General features: G+C 43.3%; 1 protein-coding gene across 3 annotated transcripts; it reads left to right on the forward strand.

Annotated features, from left to right (window-relative positions):
- Positions 1 to 967: 967 nt before the first annotated feature.
- Positions 968 to 17,554, forward strand: LOC115352617 (protein mono-ADP-ribosyltransferase PARP12-like). 3 transcript variants are annotated; one of them, XR_005934241.1, is made up of 12 exons: positions 968 to 1,598; positions 2,705 to 2,840; positions 3,934 to 4,228; positions 5,219 to 5,317; positions 6,558 to 6,681; positions 8,455 to 8,650; positions 9,254 to 9,374; positions 10,925 to 11,021; positions 12,009 to 12,132; positions 13,393 to 13,523; positions 14,205 to 14,426; positions 15,272 to 15,380. XR_005934241.1 is itself a non-coding variant. In XM_041129609.1 (12 exons), the coding sequence occupies exons 1-12, from the start codon at positions 1,201 to 1,203 to the stop codon at positions 15,544 to 15,546; spliced, it is 2,148 nt and encodes a 715-aa protein (XP_040985543.1). In that variant the 5' UTR covers positions 973 to 1,200; the 3' UTR covers positions 15,547 to 17,554. The 3 variants fall into 3 exon arrangements, 2 of the variants coding, with proteins under 2 accessions (XP_040985543.1, XP_029896942.1); XM_041129609.1 differs by having other exon boundaries at positions 973 to 1,598; positions 14,275 to 14,426; positions 15,272 to 17,554; XM_030041082.2 differs by having other exon boundaries at positions 974 to 1,598; positions 12,009 to 12,087; positions 14,275 to 14,426; positions 15,272 to 17,554.
- The last annotated feature ends 481 nt before the right edge of the window (positions 17,555 to 18,035 follow it).

Here is an 18,035-nt window from a genome sequence, read left to right on the forward strand (position 1 = left end):
TGGTCCCCCTTCTAAGGAATCTATGAGCTCCCAGAGGGTGAGCACATTGCTTGGCCACAGTCTGGTGCCACGGCTGCGGTGCCAGAGGATGCAGCCACACCGTGTAGCAGGTGGTACAGTGAGCACTGCAACCAGGGCCGTTGCATGTCCAGAGATGCGTGCTCATCACTGAGCTTTTAATTTAGATATTTGAAAGGAAAGGAGTGTGAGAGTGGCCTTCATGATGTATCATCAGAAAACCAACACAGGTTTGAAACCTTAACTGAGAAGTTTTTCTGGAGCCTAACAACAGCTGAATTCACACACCAGCCTTCTTCCTGGAACTGAAGATGGTGAAGGAGACTTGGCTGCGGTCTCTCTTCTCCCCTGGACCACTTATTCCTATAGGAGTTGTGTGACCTTGCAGCCTCCACCCCTTTTTGGTCGAATTGGGTTAAAAATGGCCCATACATCCCCAAAATCATCAGGAGGAGGGAGACGGAAGTGCCCTCGCGCTGTACCACCGCCTGTGCCTCACTCCCTGCGGTCAGCTTAAAGAAAAACAAAACAAACCACACCCCAAACCCACTTGAAGAGATAAGCAAAGCCTTTTGGGTGACTCTGGGTTTCCTGGGAGTATCTCAGCAGCTGAAGGGAGACTCGGGCCTGGCGGGCAGTGACACCACCTCAAGCGCCCGGGGCCGGGCCTGGGGTCTCCCTCAGGGCTGTCCCCTCAGGGCAGCTCCCCTCAGAGCTCTCCCCTCAGAGCTCTCCCCTCAGGGCAGCTCCCCTCAGGGCAGCTCCCCTCAGAGCTCTCCCCTCAGAGCTCTCCCCTCAGGGCAGCTCCCCTCAGAGCTCTCCCCTCAGAGCTCTCCCCTCAGAGCTCTCCCCTCAGGGCAGCTCCCCTCAGAGCTCTCCCCTCAGAGCTCTCCCCTCAGGGCAGCTCCCCTCAGAGCTCTCCCCTCAGAGCTCTCCCCTCAGGGCAGCTCCCCTCAGAGCTCTCCCCTCAGAGCTCTCCCCTCAGGGCAGCTCCCCTCAGAGCTCTCCCCTCAGAGCTCTCCCCTCAGTGCAGCTCCCGCCCGGGCCAGGAACAAGCGGCGGCACCGGGACGGCGCCTGAGGACGGCGCGGGAGGGCAGCGCAGCCCGCTCCGCCCCTGGCCCCTCCCCGGGGCGGCCATCCCCGCGGCCCGGGTTTCGGTTTCCTTTCCTCGCCCCGACGGATGGAGCGTCCCGGGGCGGGGTTGGCCGGGACCGACCCGCCGAGGGCGGCTCCGGCCGGGGAAGGCAACCTCGCAGCGACCATGGCGTTCGCCGCCCAAGCGCTGCGGGTGCTGTGCGCCAGCGGCGGCTGCCTGGAGCAGGGCGAGCTCCAGCGGCGGCTGCCGGGCCGGCCCAGCACGGAGCTGCTGGCGCTGGCGCTGAGGGACGCGCAGCGGTTCACGCTGGTGCGGCGGCCCGGCGAGGCGGGGGCGGCGGCAGAGGCGGCGGCGGTGGTGGTGGTGGCCACCAGCCCGGTGCGGCTGTGCCAGGAGCACGGCGCGGGCTGCGAGGGGCAATGCGGGCGGCTGCACCTCTGCAAGTACCACCTGAAGGGGCTCTGCCGCAACCAGCAGGCGAGGTGAGGGGCGTAGGGGGGCGGCCCGGGGCACCTCCATCGCCTCCTCTGCGGCCTGGGGCTAGCCGGCGCGGACCCTCGCGGCGCTGCCCGGGCCGGGCAGGCGGGGCTGAGCCCCGCGGCGGGCCGTTTGCCCGGGGTGGGTATGCTGCTCCTTGTCCCCCGGGCGCGGTTGATGTCCGCGGAGCCCCCTTTCCCCCTCCGGGCCTCGGCGGCTTCTCCTCCCCGCGGGGACGGGGGCCTCGCCCGGCTTTGTGGAGCCGCGAAGCCGCCCGCGCCCTGCAGCGGGGCGGGCCGCTGCTTGCGGCCTGCGGTGGCTGCTCGGTTGCCGTTGAGCAGCGCGTTTGTGGGAAAGATAAGTGTTTCGGAGGGAAAAGTCTGTTACTTTAACGAGCCGGGGGGGCTGCGACCGCTTCCCCCTCTCTCGCTGCGGGCTGAGAGCTCGGGCCTGGAGCCGGCTCGTCCCGGGGGGGGGGGCTCGGCCCTGGGCTCGCCGTGCCCCCTTCAGTGCAAGGAGCCTTCAGTAAAGGCCCTGCTGCCCTTTCCGTGTCGGAAATTCCCCCCCCCCCCCCCTCTTTTTTTTCCCCCAAAAGAGAGAGGCACCGGCGGTTGTTTCACAGACTTTGGGTTTCAACACTTCCTCCCCAGCTCACCCCCCTGCTTCTGGGGCTTCCAGCAGGGCCCGTCCGAGGGGGAAAGCTCAGGGCCCCCCCGCCCCCGCACACCCGGCCGCACACAGCAAATCTCAGCGCTTTGGGCTGCGTGAGGTTGGGGAACGTGCCTATTGACTTGAGTGGGAGGGAGGGTTGCTCCAGCGTTTTGGTGTTTTCTTAGCCGTGGCTGTGAGCCGCAGGTCAAAAATGCCAATATTGTCAGACTACACTAATGCTATAATGACTGTAAATCAGAAATAGCGTGGCAATTATCGTCAGAGTAATTATGTAATCTGCTTAGTAAATCACATAATTACTTTATAAAGGAGCGCTACAGATTTTTCTGCAACTGGCGAATTTGGTGTGCTTTTTAAACTGTATAGTGTAATACCAATGGGTAGCAAAACAGTGCTAGTCTGTTTTACTCATTTTGCACTTGGGTTTCTTAACTTGTAGGAAGGAATGCAAGTTTGTTCACAACTTCCACTCGGACCACAATCTCTGTGTTCTAAAATGGTATGGACTTGAGAATTTAAACAGTGATGAACTTCGCCAGCTTCTGCTTCAAAATGACCCTTCCCTCTTACCCGAGGTGAGTAGTACTATGACAGTTTCTTAGCCTTGTTTTTCAGTGAGCATCACAAAGTGGAAGAGGCTTGATGCTAGGTGGAGGTGTTAGGTGTCAGTTTAGTTAGCATAATGCAAATCTAAAATTTTAAATCTGCATCCTCTGTTCTCCTCTGTAGTGGGTTGACTCTAGCTGGCAGCTAAGCACTTGCACAGCCCCTCACTCACTCCCCTTTCCCCTGGTCCCAGCAGGACAGGTGAGAGAAAACAAAAAGAACAAGTGTGACAAAACTTGTGGATGGAGATAAAGACAGTTTAGCAAGTGGAGGAAATTGGGAAGGAAACAAGTGTTGCAAAGGAAGTTAGTCACCAGCTCCTGCAAGCAGACTGATTCCCAGCAAGTCTCTGAGCGAGGGCCACCTTATAAAAAGGACCCCCCCTCCCCACCTCGCCTTTTTTTATTATTTTAGAGCATGACATTATATGGTATGGAATATCCCTTTGGCCAGTTTGGGCTAGCTGTCCCAGCTGTGTTCTCTCTCAGCTTCTTGCCCACCCCTAGCCTACATGGGGCGGGGGGGGGGGGGGTGTAGAGTGGAAAAAAAGAGAAAGCCTTTCCACTGTGCAAGCACTGCTCATTAGTAGCTGAAACAGTGGTGTGTTGTTGACACTGTTTTGGTTACAAATCCAAACAGGGCATGGTATGGTCTGCTATGAAGAAAGTTAACTCCATCCCAGCCAGATCCAGTACGTCATACCATCAAGTTTAGGTCAAAAAGTTCACTATTCCAAAACTAGAAAACCAAAGAGTTTGGGTAGTAACCCAATAAAATCCACTATCCTACATCTATGTGACTTAGAACAAAATCTCACCTGCTTGAGAATGTCTGTAAGATGGTTGTTGTCTCTTGAAAGGTCTTTCTAGAAATTAGTAGGGAAAAGGAAAAACTATCAAGTAATCATTTGGAAAACAAGAAGAAAGAAGAAACTTGTATAAGTCTTTTAAATGCAAATGTAAACACGTAGCTGTAAAAATTTAAAACCCATTAATTCAAACAGTCTATATGAGCACATCATACTTTAATCTTTAAATTCTTTTTTTTTTTCCTCTGCCCAAGGTCTGCTTGCATTATAACAAAGGTGATGGACCTTATGGATCTTGTACCTATAAAAAGATCTGCACCAAATTACATGTTTGCCAGTACTTTTTGCGGGGACAGTGCAGATTTGGCAGCAGCTGCAAGCGATCCCATGACTTCTTAAAGTCAGAATGTTATGAGAAACTGGAGAGACAGGGAATGAGCTCAAACATTATTGAGAAACTACCCTCCATTTATAGGAATATGTATGATATAAAAAATGGCAACAGGAACACGTATGACACAGAAGATGCCAAGTCTTCACCATGCAAAGGTAAATAACCCCATCTTTTGAAAACATCAGAAGAAGAGTCACTATAGTGAATGTAACATTCTCACAGATGTCATTAAGAAAAAGAAAACTGAATTTACATCTCGATGTGTCTTTTAGGAGGGACCTTGCACTTATCTCATTGACAGAGATTTGTGTCTTGACAAGTGAAGTGGATTTCAAGGCATTATGGGTTCCTGAGAAATAAAGTGCTTGGTGTTTACAAAAATCTTAAATTTGGGGTTAGAAAAGCATATCAGAAACTGGAAATAGGGAGATCGAGAATTTTTTTTTCTTGCTAAAAAAACATAAACAAGGGTAGAGAATAGGAGTGGTGTTTACTTGTGTGATCATAAACTACTTTATTTTATCCATTTTTTTTTTAATGTAGTGATTGTCTAGCACAAGAATTCACAGACAACGCTATCCTAGTTACTTCTCAGAGATGTAATATTTTGTTTGTTCTTTTCTTTTGAAGTTCCTTAGAATTGTAAGTTAAGTATAATTTAGCAGGAAAGAAAAGGATAACAGAATGGGAAATCCAAAAGTGTGTGTTCATCTCTGCTATTCTCCCTGCAGTTCCTTCTTCCCTTCTTTGTTTCCAGGTCTGCTTTAGTTTGCAGAAATATCAAATTTTTAGAGTTTGGATTTTGTAGTTGCCAATGTGGACAGCTCTGTGGAATGCACGGTTAACTCAAGCCCATCTAGAAATGTAAAGGCATTGGATTCTATTCTTATTTTGCAGTGATAGCTAAAAACTATGTGAGGAATTTAGCAGTTACAGACATGAAAGTCGAGTTCAGAAAGGATGGATAAAGGGATAGGACTTTTGAGTATACAAGGTTATAAAAGACTTCAGTGTCTTTCTGGAGCTGAATGCAGTTATGTAGTTATAAACACAGTTTTTAGGCATCATCCCTACCCATAGGTGTACTTTTAAGAGGGCTTGTTGAAACAAAGTGTATTAATAAGGCTTATAATTCCCCCCTCTAGAGAGAAAACACAGCTCTAGCCGAGAGCCCTCAACTGCAAATGATGATGAATTGGAACAGATCTGTTTATATCATCTGTACAGAAGTTGTGGCTTTAAAGGTAGGTTGTGACTGTAGCCAGTCCAGTCTATTTTCCTTTTCTTATAAAGCGATAGACATCTTTCACAGAAAGGGGAAACTTCAGAGCTTATGCTTACCTTTAGTTAAATCTCATTGTAACCTTGAGTGCTGGTAGGAAAGTGTTTGACCTACCTGGTGTACCAAACAAAGGAGCTATTTTGTTTTACTCTGAAATGTATAATATTTGCCTGTGTTGGAGATTGGCTACTCCACCTATGTTCACTTAGGGATTGCTGAATGATAGGAGTCCCATTTCAAATAGCTACAAAAGATACTCTGAATTCTACATTCTTCCTTGTTTCTTTTAGCACTCTTCTGTTCTGTCCAAGCTGTCTCCCTTTCAAAATGTTTCAACTTGTCCAGGAAAAAAGCTGCTGTGCCAGCTTTCTTCTTGTCCTTTTGTCATTCTTTTCCTTCTTGATATTCTTGGACCTGTAGTAGCTCCCTGATGTACTGCACACTTTCTCATATGAACAGTGTAGTGCAGTCTCCTTGACTTTCCCTGTAGTGAAGTTGCCTGTTGTTCTACTATGAAAGCTAGCCTCAAGTTTACACATATGTGTACTGGTGATGTGATCTTCACTCCTATTGTGGAATGACTGCATACTGACTCTTTGAATGATTTCTGAGTGACGCTTGTGATACCTGGGCCACTGCTACCACTACTCTTGTTCCTGGTGAGGCCTGAACCCTTAGAGACTTCTTGAAGTCTCTAAATGAACTATCTCCTATGCTAAAACTAAGCATTGTTGTGGGTTTGGGGTTTGGTTTTTTTTTTTTTTCCCCTCAGTGATACCACTTTGGGACTAAGTGGTTAAGCATAGATGTTAGAATCTACACTGTTATTCTATATATGAAATAATAGTCTCGTACAAGTTTGTGATCTCAATTCATTGTAAATTTATGTCTCTCAAACCAAGAAGACAGAATGGTCTTTCACCATTGAGTTCCTGCTAGCAATTTTGATGCACAAAGAGAATCTAGTAGGTACAGAAACTGAACTTCTGCCTAAGCTCAAAAATTAAGTTTTGCTTTCTCACGCTGAAAAGTTCTAAACTACTGCTGGTAATGATTCCATAGGTGAACACTTTCCCTAGCTATGCATTTGAAACTTTCATCAGCTAGGTGTACAGCCCTGAAATGTTGGAGTTTTTCTCATAGCCTGTAAAAAACAATGCATCTCTTACTACTTTTTTTTTTTTTTTTTTAAACTTTTATAGACAAGTGTATCAGAACTCATTTTCACTTGCCATATAGATGGCAGATCTCTGATGGTAATACCTGGAAGGACTTGAAGAATATGGAAGAAATAGAAAAAGCATATTGTGATCCCAGTAATGCCAGGTATAAACTCTTACAGAACTTAATAATGTTTGGAGTTTGCTATATTGGACCAGGCCCTTAGTGGCTATAAACTGCTACAATTCTATTGCAGTCATGGCATAAGTAGCTTCATTTGGTATTCTTCTACTGACCTCTATTTGCTGATCTACTGGTGCCGGAGATCGGATCCATTGTGACTTACTTATGCCTGGAGTCCGTATAGGGCTCTCTGGGTTACCATACGGGGTTTGGCTGGGATAGAGTTAACTTTCTTCATAGCAGCCTGTATAGTGCTGTGTTCTGGATTTTTGACTAAAACAGTGCTGATAATGCACCAATGTTTTAGGTGTTGCTGAGCAGTGCTTGCCCGGAGTCAAGGCTTTCTCTTTTTCCGACTCAGCCGATCTCCTCTGCAGTGGGTAGGCTGGGGGGTGGGCAAGGGCTTGGGAGAGGATCAGCTGAGACAGCTGACCTGAACTGACCAAAGGGATCTCCCATACCATGTAACATCATGTTCAGGAATAAAACCTGGGGCAGAAGAAGAAGAGGGTTGGGTTTTTGGTTACCAAGGTGGCTACTGTTTGGAGGCTGGCTGGGCATTAGACTGCCTGGGGAGATGGCGAGCGATTAGCTTTGCTTTATTTATTTGTTTGTTTGTTTGTTTATTCACACCCAACCCCTTCTTCACTTATTGAACTGCCTTTATATTGACCCAGAACTTTTCCTGCGTTTGCCCTTCCTATTTTCTACCCTCTGTTGTGCAGGGGAGGGGGAGTGAGCGAGCAGCTGTGTGGGTGCTTGGTTGCTGGCCAGGGTCAATCCACCACAGTTATTTTATGTGACTGACCCATAGACTCTAGTATTCTTTGCTATGAAAAAATGTATAAATACTTCCTACTGCTGCTACTACAGGAGGTCTTAATCCTCACTAAGAATGGCTGGAAAACTGCAGAGAATGGTGATTTTATCACAAGTACTTAGAATCATAGAATCATTTAGGTTGGAAAAGACCTTCAAGATCATCGAGTCCAACCATCAACCATGCCCACTAAACCATGTCCTGAAGTACCCCGTCTACTCGCTTTTTGAATACCTAATAATAATACTTGTGGGAATCTGTCTTTGGTTAGAGCTTGTCAATACACAGCTTGACTCCACGATTAGAAGTAACCTTATCTTTCACCTTTTGAGCTGGAGGATGGAAAGGTAGCATGAGATTTGCCCCTCCTGCCCCCTTATCCCCCAGTCCGTATTGTGGAACTGGTAGAATACCTTGTGTACCTGGAGATATAGATATTCTCGGGTGCAGAGAACGTTAAGAAAATGGAAATATCTTTAAGAGTTTGGAACTGGTTATATAGCATGTAGAGGATATTGAAAGGGGCTCATAGCAGTGTGCTGTGTCCCATGCTGGAGAATTTACCTAGCCCTCTTATGTTATGTTAGAGGCTCTTTGAAGCGGTGCCTAAGTTATGACAGTGTTCTGTTTAGAATATAGTTGGTTAGCAAGAAGAAGGCAGTGTACATTTTCCATTGTTTCTATTCACCTTATGTAACTCACTAATTTACGAGTTGATAATGGTTACCGCCCATGGAACCAATGTGAGACGTAATACTGTAATGCAAAATATGTACAGCCACAAGACAGAGCTAGGATTGTTGTGGAAACTGCAGGTTTGTGTTCTGCTTTTGAGTGATGTTGACTTAATTTGCAAATTTGTGGTGGACTTCTGAACCTATATGTAAAGCTTCACAAACAGTTCTGATTTTTTTTTTCTCCTTTTTTTCTAATAGATTTAATAATGGTGTTACTGAAAGTGGCTCTGTCTTGTCATGTATCTGTTTTCTGAATATGCGCTGTGGGTTTGCAAAGGTTAGACGTCTTTCTACAGCCTCCTCTGTGACCAAACCCCCTCACTTCGTTCTTACAACAGAATGGATCTGGTACTGGAAAGACGAATATGGCCTGTGGCAGGAGTATGGAAAAAAAGTAAGTGTGGAGAAATGGGGATACTCTCAACTCTGTGTTAAAAGTGCAGAACTACTGAAAAGTGCACAGTGTTTGTAACCTCCCCCTCTTTTGTCACCCCCTCCCTCCCTCACTTACACTGTAGGAGGGACTTTAGAGGCCTAATGGGATCTTTTGCCTGTGAATTTGATTGGTTCAGGTACAGGAGTGCTCACTGGTGAGTCACAAATATTATTGACAGAGAATTCTTCAGTGAGTCTTGTCAGATAGGATCACATGAATACATTCTTTTCATTGCTCCTGACTAACCTTCCTTTTCTGAGGTTCCAGTAGTATGCTGTGCGTCTTTGCTAAGGTCTGGTTGGTGAATGTGCAATCTCAGTAGTAGCGATTACAGCATGCACTTTGCAGTGTAAGTTTAGGCTTCATAACACTGCTTGGTTTGTTTTAGGGGCAATTTCAACTGCTTAATACATGGCTTTTGCCATGATAGCTGCTATCACGCCCAAAAGCTGATACATACTGCAACCACCATACCACACGACAGTTGTTGGGTTTTAAACTTGCTTGTATATAACAGACCAGGAGAATCTTTTTTTTTTTCCTCTGGTTTTGGCCTGACAGGATGGTGATCATCAAGCTGCCACTGTCTCCAGTGATGACCTGGAGAAAGCTTATATAGCCAAATGTTCCCCAAAGCTGAACTTCAAAGCTGGAAAACATGAATATGAACTCAATTTTGGAGGTAGGTTCCATTTGCTTTGGTTTTTTGTTTTCTCCCTCCCTCCCTCCCTCCCAGGTCTTTTGTGGTTTTAAACTACATTACTACAGGAGATAGGAGAGAGAAATTTGAACTTTGAACTGCAATGCTTACAGAGGCAGAGACTCTGTCAAAGTTCTCAGGATAAGAGCTGTTCACATAAGCAAAGTGGCATTCCTGTTCCTCCAACCCTTTTATTTCTGAGAAGTTCTTGTGCTAGGTTTCAAAATGTCTGCCAGCAAGTCCAAATGTGACATTGCCATTGATGCTAGCACCAACACAAATCGTGAGAAACTTCTGGAAGACTTGGTAAGCCTGCTTCTGGTCTGCTTTAATCACTGGCTTGCAGAAAAACAAATACTTGGGCAAGGTGTAGGGTCCAGACAATCCTCCTTAGCATTGGAAGATTTATGTAGCTATTTTCTTTTCATAGCTCTGCCTGTCTGGAAAGGCTGAAGAAATACCTTGACTATGTCAAAGTAGGCAGATGTATTTCCCAAGAGTTCAGGAAATTTAAGCCACTTGTGAGGGCACTGTCCTCTCTGAGCTCTCTGAGCTGTTGCCTTTCCAGGTATCCTTTTCAAAAACCATGGGGAACAGTGGTGGTGGGAATCAGCCTGCCTAGACTGTCATTTTGGTGTAATTGCCTTTGATCTAACTCTCCACTACTATCTCATTCTGCATGGAAAAAAACCCAAACAGGCAGAAATGGCATGTGATATGTTGTTTGTGATTCAGTTGAAAGCAATGCTGTAATCTTCTCTATAGGCTGGGGAAACTTGTCTGGCTTAGAAGGGAAAATTGCATAGTAAATCAATCCCTTTTCTAAGGTTTGGGCTTTTTTAGTAACTTAGGCAAACATACACAATGTAGATGTCTTCTAAAACTTAGTTTCTAGGGTTGGTGGTGGCAACGGGTTGGTTGGTTGGTTTGTTTTCTTCCTGTGTCTCTCTCTGAAGATGAGGCCTCATTCTCCTCACTGCTACTGACTCTTAGTTGCTAGTATGATGTGGCAGTAACTACAGAGGTTCCAAGATCCAGAAATAATGCCTCTAAAATTCAGGTTGCTGTGACTTGTTTCTGTTGGTGGTCAATAAAAATTAATGGCCTGTGATAGCTGTTAGGTTGTGTTTATGGGGTTTGAAATCTACAACTACATGTAGGAAAACAGTATCTTGCTTGCAAATTGAGAAGGAGGGGATGCAATCCATGGAGCAAAAGTAGATACTTACTTTACAATGATCCTTTTCAGTTAAGTGTGGCTAATGGAACAATGACAGGAAAATAGCTACTGTTGTCTATCATTCCTTCTAAAGTTAAGAGCAAAACTGAAACTGAAATCCTTCTTGGTGGTTTATACAGACAGACAGTGGGTTTCACATCCTGCTCTGACTTCCCTTTGTGTCGCAAGAAAAAAAAGCTCAGTGCCCTTTTGTCAACATTTTTGACAAAACAACTTAGTGGCAAATTTTGCTGCAGTGTGAAGGCTTTCTAAAAACATCTGATTGTTCAGGGTATTATTTTTATTTTCCCAGCCATGATTCAGAAAAACCTTCGCTACACAACAGAGAGAGAGATTTGCAGAAGACCTAAATTTATCTCTCAGACAGAGGTAGAAAAGACAAGAGCAAGGTAAACTGCAACTGCTCATTCTGCTGTGATGGATTTAGTGCATTTTGAATGCAGTGTCTTCCAAGGGTGTAAATAAGGTGAAGGAGTAGCTGTTAAGGCAATTGTAAAAGAAATTGAGAGGGGAAGGGACATACCTTTCCTACAACAATGTCTAGCCAGGGCAGTATAGCAGCCTGGCCAACAGTTTTCAAGGAACTCAGGAGCCCTTGGGGCTGAAGGAAGTTTGGGCTTGGCTACAGAAAGTGTGGAAGCACAGAAAATAATTCAACATGTAGCAACGTTGTAGGGAGCTATCTTACTAGAGCAGCTGATACAGACGGAAGCAGTAACATTTATGCCTACTAGCCCTTTCTGACATCTAAGATCAGTAATTTTCAAAGCTAAGTACAAGTTTACAAACAATTCTTTTGAGAACAACCAGACAATCTGAAAGGAAAATAGTCGTTGTTACAAGTGGAGCAAAAGGTGGGAGTCTGCAAGGGGAGAAGTTTTATATAATTGCATGTAACAGCCAACTTTTTTTACGCATTCCCTTGTAGCACACAGTGCTTGCTTAACACAGAAAAGAGCAGCTAAACACACCAACTGAAATTGGGGTGGAAGTAGAGGGCTGTATCTATCCTGTTTCTGTCACATTGATATAATACTGGATGCGTTTTTATTTATCTACCCCAGTGAGGCAGAGCTTTTATGTATACATTCAACTCTTTGCAACTAAGAGAACTGGCTTCATGTTTAGTTCAGTGTGTATCATCTAATTCGTTTTCTCATTTGGCATCTTGCTTCCTGCCGTAAGTCTTGACATGATGATTTGGAACAAATATTGTCATGTACTGAACTGAAAAGACGATTTTGAGATATTTCTGAATATGTTCAATTGCCTATATTATCCCTAAACTTGGCAAAAATGTTTAGTATCATATGTATATAAAATGTAGGGATTTGTTTTGTTTTGATTACCTATTTGTAATGTCTTGTAATGAACAGGGGCTTTAAACATACAGAAGAGTTTAAGGGCATTCCAGCTCACTGGGACAAATCTGCCCTGCCTGAACTAGGATTCAAGGTTTGGAGCTTTTTTTTTTTTCTCTGTCAGTTTTGTCACATACAGGTTTGTTACATCACAAGTTCAAGTGTTTCTTGTGCGCTTGTAGATGACTGTTTCTTATGTAATGTAATGCGGTGTTGGTAAATTTGAGCCTGATACCACACTGGGCAGACCAAGAGGTGAAACTAGTCCCAAATTTAAACTTAACAAATGGTGGCATTGTAACTGTGGCAACATTGGCTTTCACTGCTACTGCTTATCCCTTTGCTTGGCAAATTTGCCTGAAGCTTAGGCTGCATTAGCAACACCGTTACTGGTGCCCAAGATACATACCTTTGAAATCCAACATGTGCTAAAGCATCAGAGAGAAATCATGCCTGTGAACTTCAGGGTAGCCATTCCCTGAGCTGTGTTTAAATACACTGTTGCACGTCTATGGAGCATTGCTGAAATGACCAGAGTTCAGGCTGGGATCATTTATTAAAATGTACCATAACTCCAGTGGACTGAAGTTGTTTACCTTTGTAACACACCCAGTTGATATCTGCATGGTTTACCTTGCTGACTTCCTGCCTGCCTCCACCACCACCTCTGTCAACTCTAGTAACAATACCTATGGAAAAGATCTTCTTATATGAAGCTTGAAAATTACTAACTTGCAAAATGCAAATCCTCAAGAAATTATCAATAAAAAATAGGGAAGGCTAACGTTGACGTTCTTGATGTTCCTAGGGAAAACATGCAAGTACAAAACTTTGCTTGCTTTCAGGACTGACTTTTGGTGGTGTGTCCCTACTCTTCCCTAAAATGGTTGATTAAATAAAGCCTTTTCAATTTATGTAAAAACATAACAGGCAGTGCAATTTGTGTTCACTGGCTGTAGGGATTATAAACTACAAAGATTTAAAAAGCATGAGTGTAGAGGTACTCTTTGATTTGTTGCAACATAAATTTTCTGTCCTTCTTTTATTTATGTGCTCTTTTCTTCTATGTATTTAGGTACTGTTTGATATATACATGCAAATATATTTTGGTCCAAATATTAAAAGGGGCGGGGTGGCTACACAAAAGCATGCAGCTCCTTTAATGTCCTGTGAGAGAGCAGCCTGGGTGCCTTAAACCCCAGGAGTTAATGTTCCCTAGGTAAGAGCTCACTTTTACAGAGCAGCGTTCTCTAATCTGCATTTTTTCCAAGAGTATTTTTGCTGCCTGTACCTCTGTTTCACAGAAAAGACTTTAAAGGTCTTAGTAGTGCACTAGGTAGGGTAGCTTTGTTATGATTTAGTAAAAGATGAGAGTAGCTTTTTAATCTTTTCCTTACAGCTGATTGAGCTTGACAGTTCTTCTGAAGAATACAAGAAAGTCAAAGTGGACTTTCAACGCACAATGCCCAAAACAGTTATTAAAAGGATTCGTAGAGTTCAGAACCCATCTCTCTGGGAACTGTATCAATGGTATGTGTAAAATACTGCTCTGGTATGTGTACATTTAGTTTGTTTTTTCTGCAGTTAGCTGTATGCTAAAGATAGACATGAGCATTCCTGAAATGCAGCTGCATTTAAGGATCTGCTTCCATCCTCCACTGAAATACCTAGCCAGGATCAACATGTAGATAAAGAGGTACAGACAAAACCAAAACTCAGTCAAGACATAGAGCTTAGAATAGTCAGATGAGCTCTGTGGGAGGAATCCTTGCTCCCAAGTAAGCGGTTCTGACTTCTGCCAGGCCTGTGTCCAGGACAGCTGCCTTCCACTGAAGCCTTGAAGCTGGTAATTAGTCGCATTTGGTGCAAACACTGGTTTGTAGCTGGTCAAAACTGAAACAGCCTTCAAAATTAAATGCACAATTCACTGAGGGAAAGCCTTAACATGAACTCCTGTTTAGAAAAAAAAAAAAAAAAAAAAAAAAGCTAAGATTCCTACCCCTCTCCCAACAGGCAATGAATGATACAAAGCTTTTTTATTATTAAATATCTGGAGGCATTTGTGTGTAATGAAAGCATGTTTGTACACAGCTAGACAGCAAGATACCCTGTATGCCCCAAGTTTAGACCTTAACACAAGGATTTTCAGAATGTATTCTTTAATACTTTAAATTTATTACTTAATAATTTAGTCTTTTAATAATTTCTGAGTGCTAGTATGGCTGGAACCTGTCTGGGTACAGCCACCGTGGAACTGCAAAGATACTGCTTCTTACTGCAGGCAGAAGGAACAAATGCAGAAGAGCAATGGTGGAAAGACTGTGGATGAGCGATTTTTATTTCATGGGACCAGTAAAAAATACATTGATGCCATCTGTCAGCAAAACTTTGACTGGAGGATCTGTGGCGTTCATGGGACAGTCTACGGCAAAGGTTGTTTTTCAGCTCTTTCATTAACACTAGACTTGCTAAAAAACTCTCAGTAGTTACTGCAGAGGCATGAAGTTAGAAGGAGGGCACTCGGCCAATCTAGGACTTATCTTTGGGATGATGTGGACAACATATCTGACTTACTTTGGCAATGATAATTTGGAGCTAACGCATACTGAAAGGCCTTGTTCTTTATGTCCCACTCTGTCCTTGCAAGAAAAGATAAGCTTAGGAGAGGCTAGTTCTAGGGATGGTTTCTCCTAGGGTCCAGGCTTACTTCTGTTCCACTTTCTCCAAGCTCCTACAGGAAAGCAACGTGACATTACTTGGTTTTTTTTCCAGGAATGTAAATGCCATCCTGGTTACAGGCTTTTTGCCTTGTTAGCAAACTATATTCCTTTACATTGTCCTGCATACAGGAAAGGATCAACATACCAAGTGGAGTAGCCAAGATACAGGCTGACTGATTACCCACCCATCCAATTGAATACGTTGTAACTCTCAGAAATGTTGTAATGAGTATTAGTAGCCTCTGTCAGGAGAGCAAGTTGGGTGAGATTGGGGAAGGTGGTCTTCTAGGGTCAGGAGGGAATCTCTTTGAGGAGTATGGTAACATTTAAAACATTACTTGTGGGGCTTTTTAATATGTGTGCTGTGGAAAATAAAAGTGTAGGTAATACATAGTGGTCATTTTCACTAAGAAGGACATACAGGACAAGTGAAGGCTTTGGAAAGGCTGTTCATGAACCACTTAATGAATTTGCTTATGAATTTGCTTTCACACTGTACCACTTCCTTCCCTGCAATTTTGGTGTCTTATCAATTCTATCTTGGTGTCTCTTCTGCAGGAAGCTATTTTGCACGGGATGCATCTTATTCTGACTGCTACTGCAGGGAAGACTCATACATCAAGACCATGTTTCTGGCACGGGTGCTGGTGGGGGAGTTCACTCTTGGTAGTTCTTCTTATGTTCGGCCTCCCTTGAAGGACAACCAAAACTTCTATGACAGTTGTGTGAATAACTCTTCAAACCCTTCTATCTTTGTCATCTTTGAGAAGCAGCAGATTTATCCAGAGTATCTCATAGAATACACTGACCAGGCGTTAGCAAAAATGCTATAGCAGCAAAACCTGTCATAATTATGTTTAGCTGGTATACACATTTTTTTAGTATTGGCTTAAGAGAGAAAAAGTGATTTTTAGAAGTTATGTAGTTGGGTAGGTGAGTGCTCAGATGATACATTTATTTTCTACCCTTTCTGTGCAACAGAAAATTAGGGGTAAGAAGACACAAAGGATGTCTTAGAATTCTTAAAATCCTGTGTCTGTCTCCTGTTCTTTAGCAGGTATCATGTTTCCCTGCATTACTAGAGACTTTTATAAATTTATGAGGTGAATTCACCGATGCTGGTAACATGAGAATTGGCTATGACTGCCAAGTTTAAACAATATTTAGTTACAATTGTTTCAGGATAGATCTTTACACGTGCTTGTTGGTCAGAGGCTGTCTCCTTCTACCTGTTTGTCTTTTAACTCAAAATTTGATAAAACCTGCTTTTTTAATAATCTGTCTCCTGTAACAGTAGATATTCAAGTGTCTGCAAATGAGACTGTAAAATCTCTGCAGTGTTGATTTTTGTCCCTACTTAATCTTCACCAACAAAGCCTCAAAAATTAAACTTGCTTGTTGAAAAGGAACACAGACTTATTTTCACTTGTTGTTTTCAGTGAGAAAATTAAGTACCAAAGACATGAAGCATAGCAAGGGTTGCTTGGTGCTGTGCTACTTAGTTGACTTGCTCTATCAAATAAATGATGTATTTTAGGTCTGTGAGAACACAAGTTTTTCATGACTTTCACTGTGCCTACAAATGAGAGAGTGCTGGCAGGTGCTGGGAGGGAGGAAGAGGAGGCACTCACCCTGTCACTTAAGAATATCGTACTTAGGAATGAAATACACAGCTTGCACTGCTTGATTAGCAATACCCTGTTTCTGTGGAGCAACTTTATGGTTCTCTTACAGCTGTTGGGAAGGACAGTGAGTGACTGTCTCTCATTAGGTGTACTGCCCCTTTGGTTGCAGGAGATATGGTGGTTACCTGTATAATCAAGGTCTCTTTGGATTTTCTTGCAGGAAAAACGTGCTTACCTGGGGAGTGGTCTTTAGCCACAGAGCTGAAACCTTTAAAAATCTGAAGATTAAGTTAAGTTGAATATTTAATTTTTCCCAGCAAAAGATGTTATTAGTGTTGAGCAGTCAGCATAGGTGTATGCAGATAATAAGAATACGTGAACTGTCAAGTATTTCTTAAGATTAAAGTTGCTGATGCACAGACAGATACTTTATCACAGCTGTAATGCTCCTAAATGAGTACTTGTTAGCTATAGTGTACCACAAATGTCTTAAGATATACTTTGTATAGGACCAAAAAAAGCTCCTCTCTACCTGTATTCTAGAAGCACTTCTTTTTAATTCATCTGCATGATGATTGACAGATGTACACTGGGTAATTCTTTATTACTTCAGCACTGTGAACCAGGAGCTTAGCCATGATTAGCTGGAGTAAGGCTGTGCAGAACTCCTTTTTATATGCACTGTAAAACTGGAACACAATACCTAAAGGAAAATACTCCTATTCTTGTTTAAACCAGTAAAACAAGATGTGGAGAAGCAAGTTGACTGTATTCTTTCTTTTGAAAGATTTATAATAGAACATAAATGATAAATCTCATGTCAGCAAATGAGTTTGTCGGCAAATACTACATTCACTGAGGAGGATAACATTATGTATGAAAGCTGTGCATACCTGTACAGAATAAGATTTTTCTGCCAAAACAAAAAACATGTTCATCTACACATTCATGGTAAATGAGAATACTGGCAGTATGCCTTTCTTCCTCTGAACATAACCAGCATTTCAGCTAAGAACTGGAATAGCTAATGTCATGTTAATATTTTGCCCAAAAATTGAAACATCTCAGCTTTTTTAATGAAAAAAGCTGAGATTTTTTAATAACATTTTTGATGGCTAGTAGTATTTTGAAAGCCTGTAACAATTCTTGGAGGCGATGTGTAAGTGTGTGTGTGCATGTAAGTAAAATAACTGGAATAAAATGGCTGGTTATGTTACTTTGTCATCTGTTATTTCTCCATTAACACACAAAAAAAGAAAGTCGCCGTGTTTTCCACTTTTGAAACTGCAGTGGTAACTTTCTTGTGTGTAGTAAACAAACAGGTATTCAAACCACTAAATTCCTTGTAATGGTGTTCTCCGGATCAATACTAAAAGCAAGCGCCATGTTTCACGACATTTCTGAGTTCTTGGAAACTTTCTTAAAGATGCTGCTGTTAAGCAGTGGAGTCCCTCTACAGCTGTTTGGATTGCATTTGGAAATTAACAGATTAAAGAGTCATTTGCATTAAATCTAAACTTCAGACAAAAATTGATATTGAACCTCTTCTCTGAGCGAGGAGGATATCTCTTGGCTACTTAAGACAAGAAACTGAGCAGGAACAGGGTCATAATCTCTCGCTCACTCCTACGCCATGTGAGGAGAAAGATAAGCTGTGAAGGTTGTTTCTGGGTTTGATACCAGGTCCAGCCTGGCAA

The sequence above is a fragment of the Aquila chrysaetos genome, chromosome 17 (assembly GCF_900496995.4).
Source record: "Aquila chrysaetos chrysaetos chromosome 17, bAquChr1.4, whole genome shotgun sequence".
Classification (NCBI taxonomy): domain Eukaryota; kingdom Metazoa; phylum Chordata; class Aves; order Accipitriformes; family Accipitridae; genus Aquila; species Aquila chrysaetos.

Excerpts from the sequence above, each read along its gene's own strand:
- LOC115352617 (XM_041129609.1), top strand. The coding sequence starts at position 1,201 with ATGGAGCGTCCCGGGGCGGGGTTGGCCGGGACCGACCCGCCGAGGGCG. Across the intron at positions 12,133-13,392 it reads GTCAGTTTTGTCACATACAG|CTGATTGAGCTTGACAGTTC; the intron begins GTTTGTTACATC and ends TTTTCCTTACAG. Across the intron at positions 14,427-15,271 it reads TGGGACAGTCTACGGCAAAG|GAAGCTATTTTGCACGGGAT; the intron begins GTTGTTTTTCAG and ends TCTCTTCTGCAG.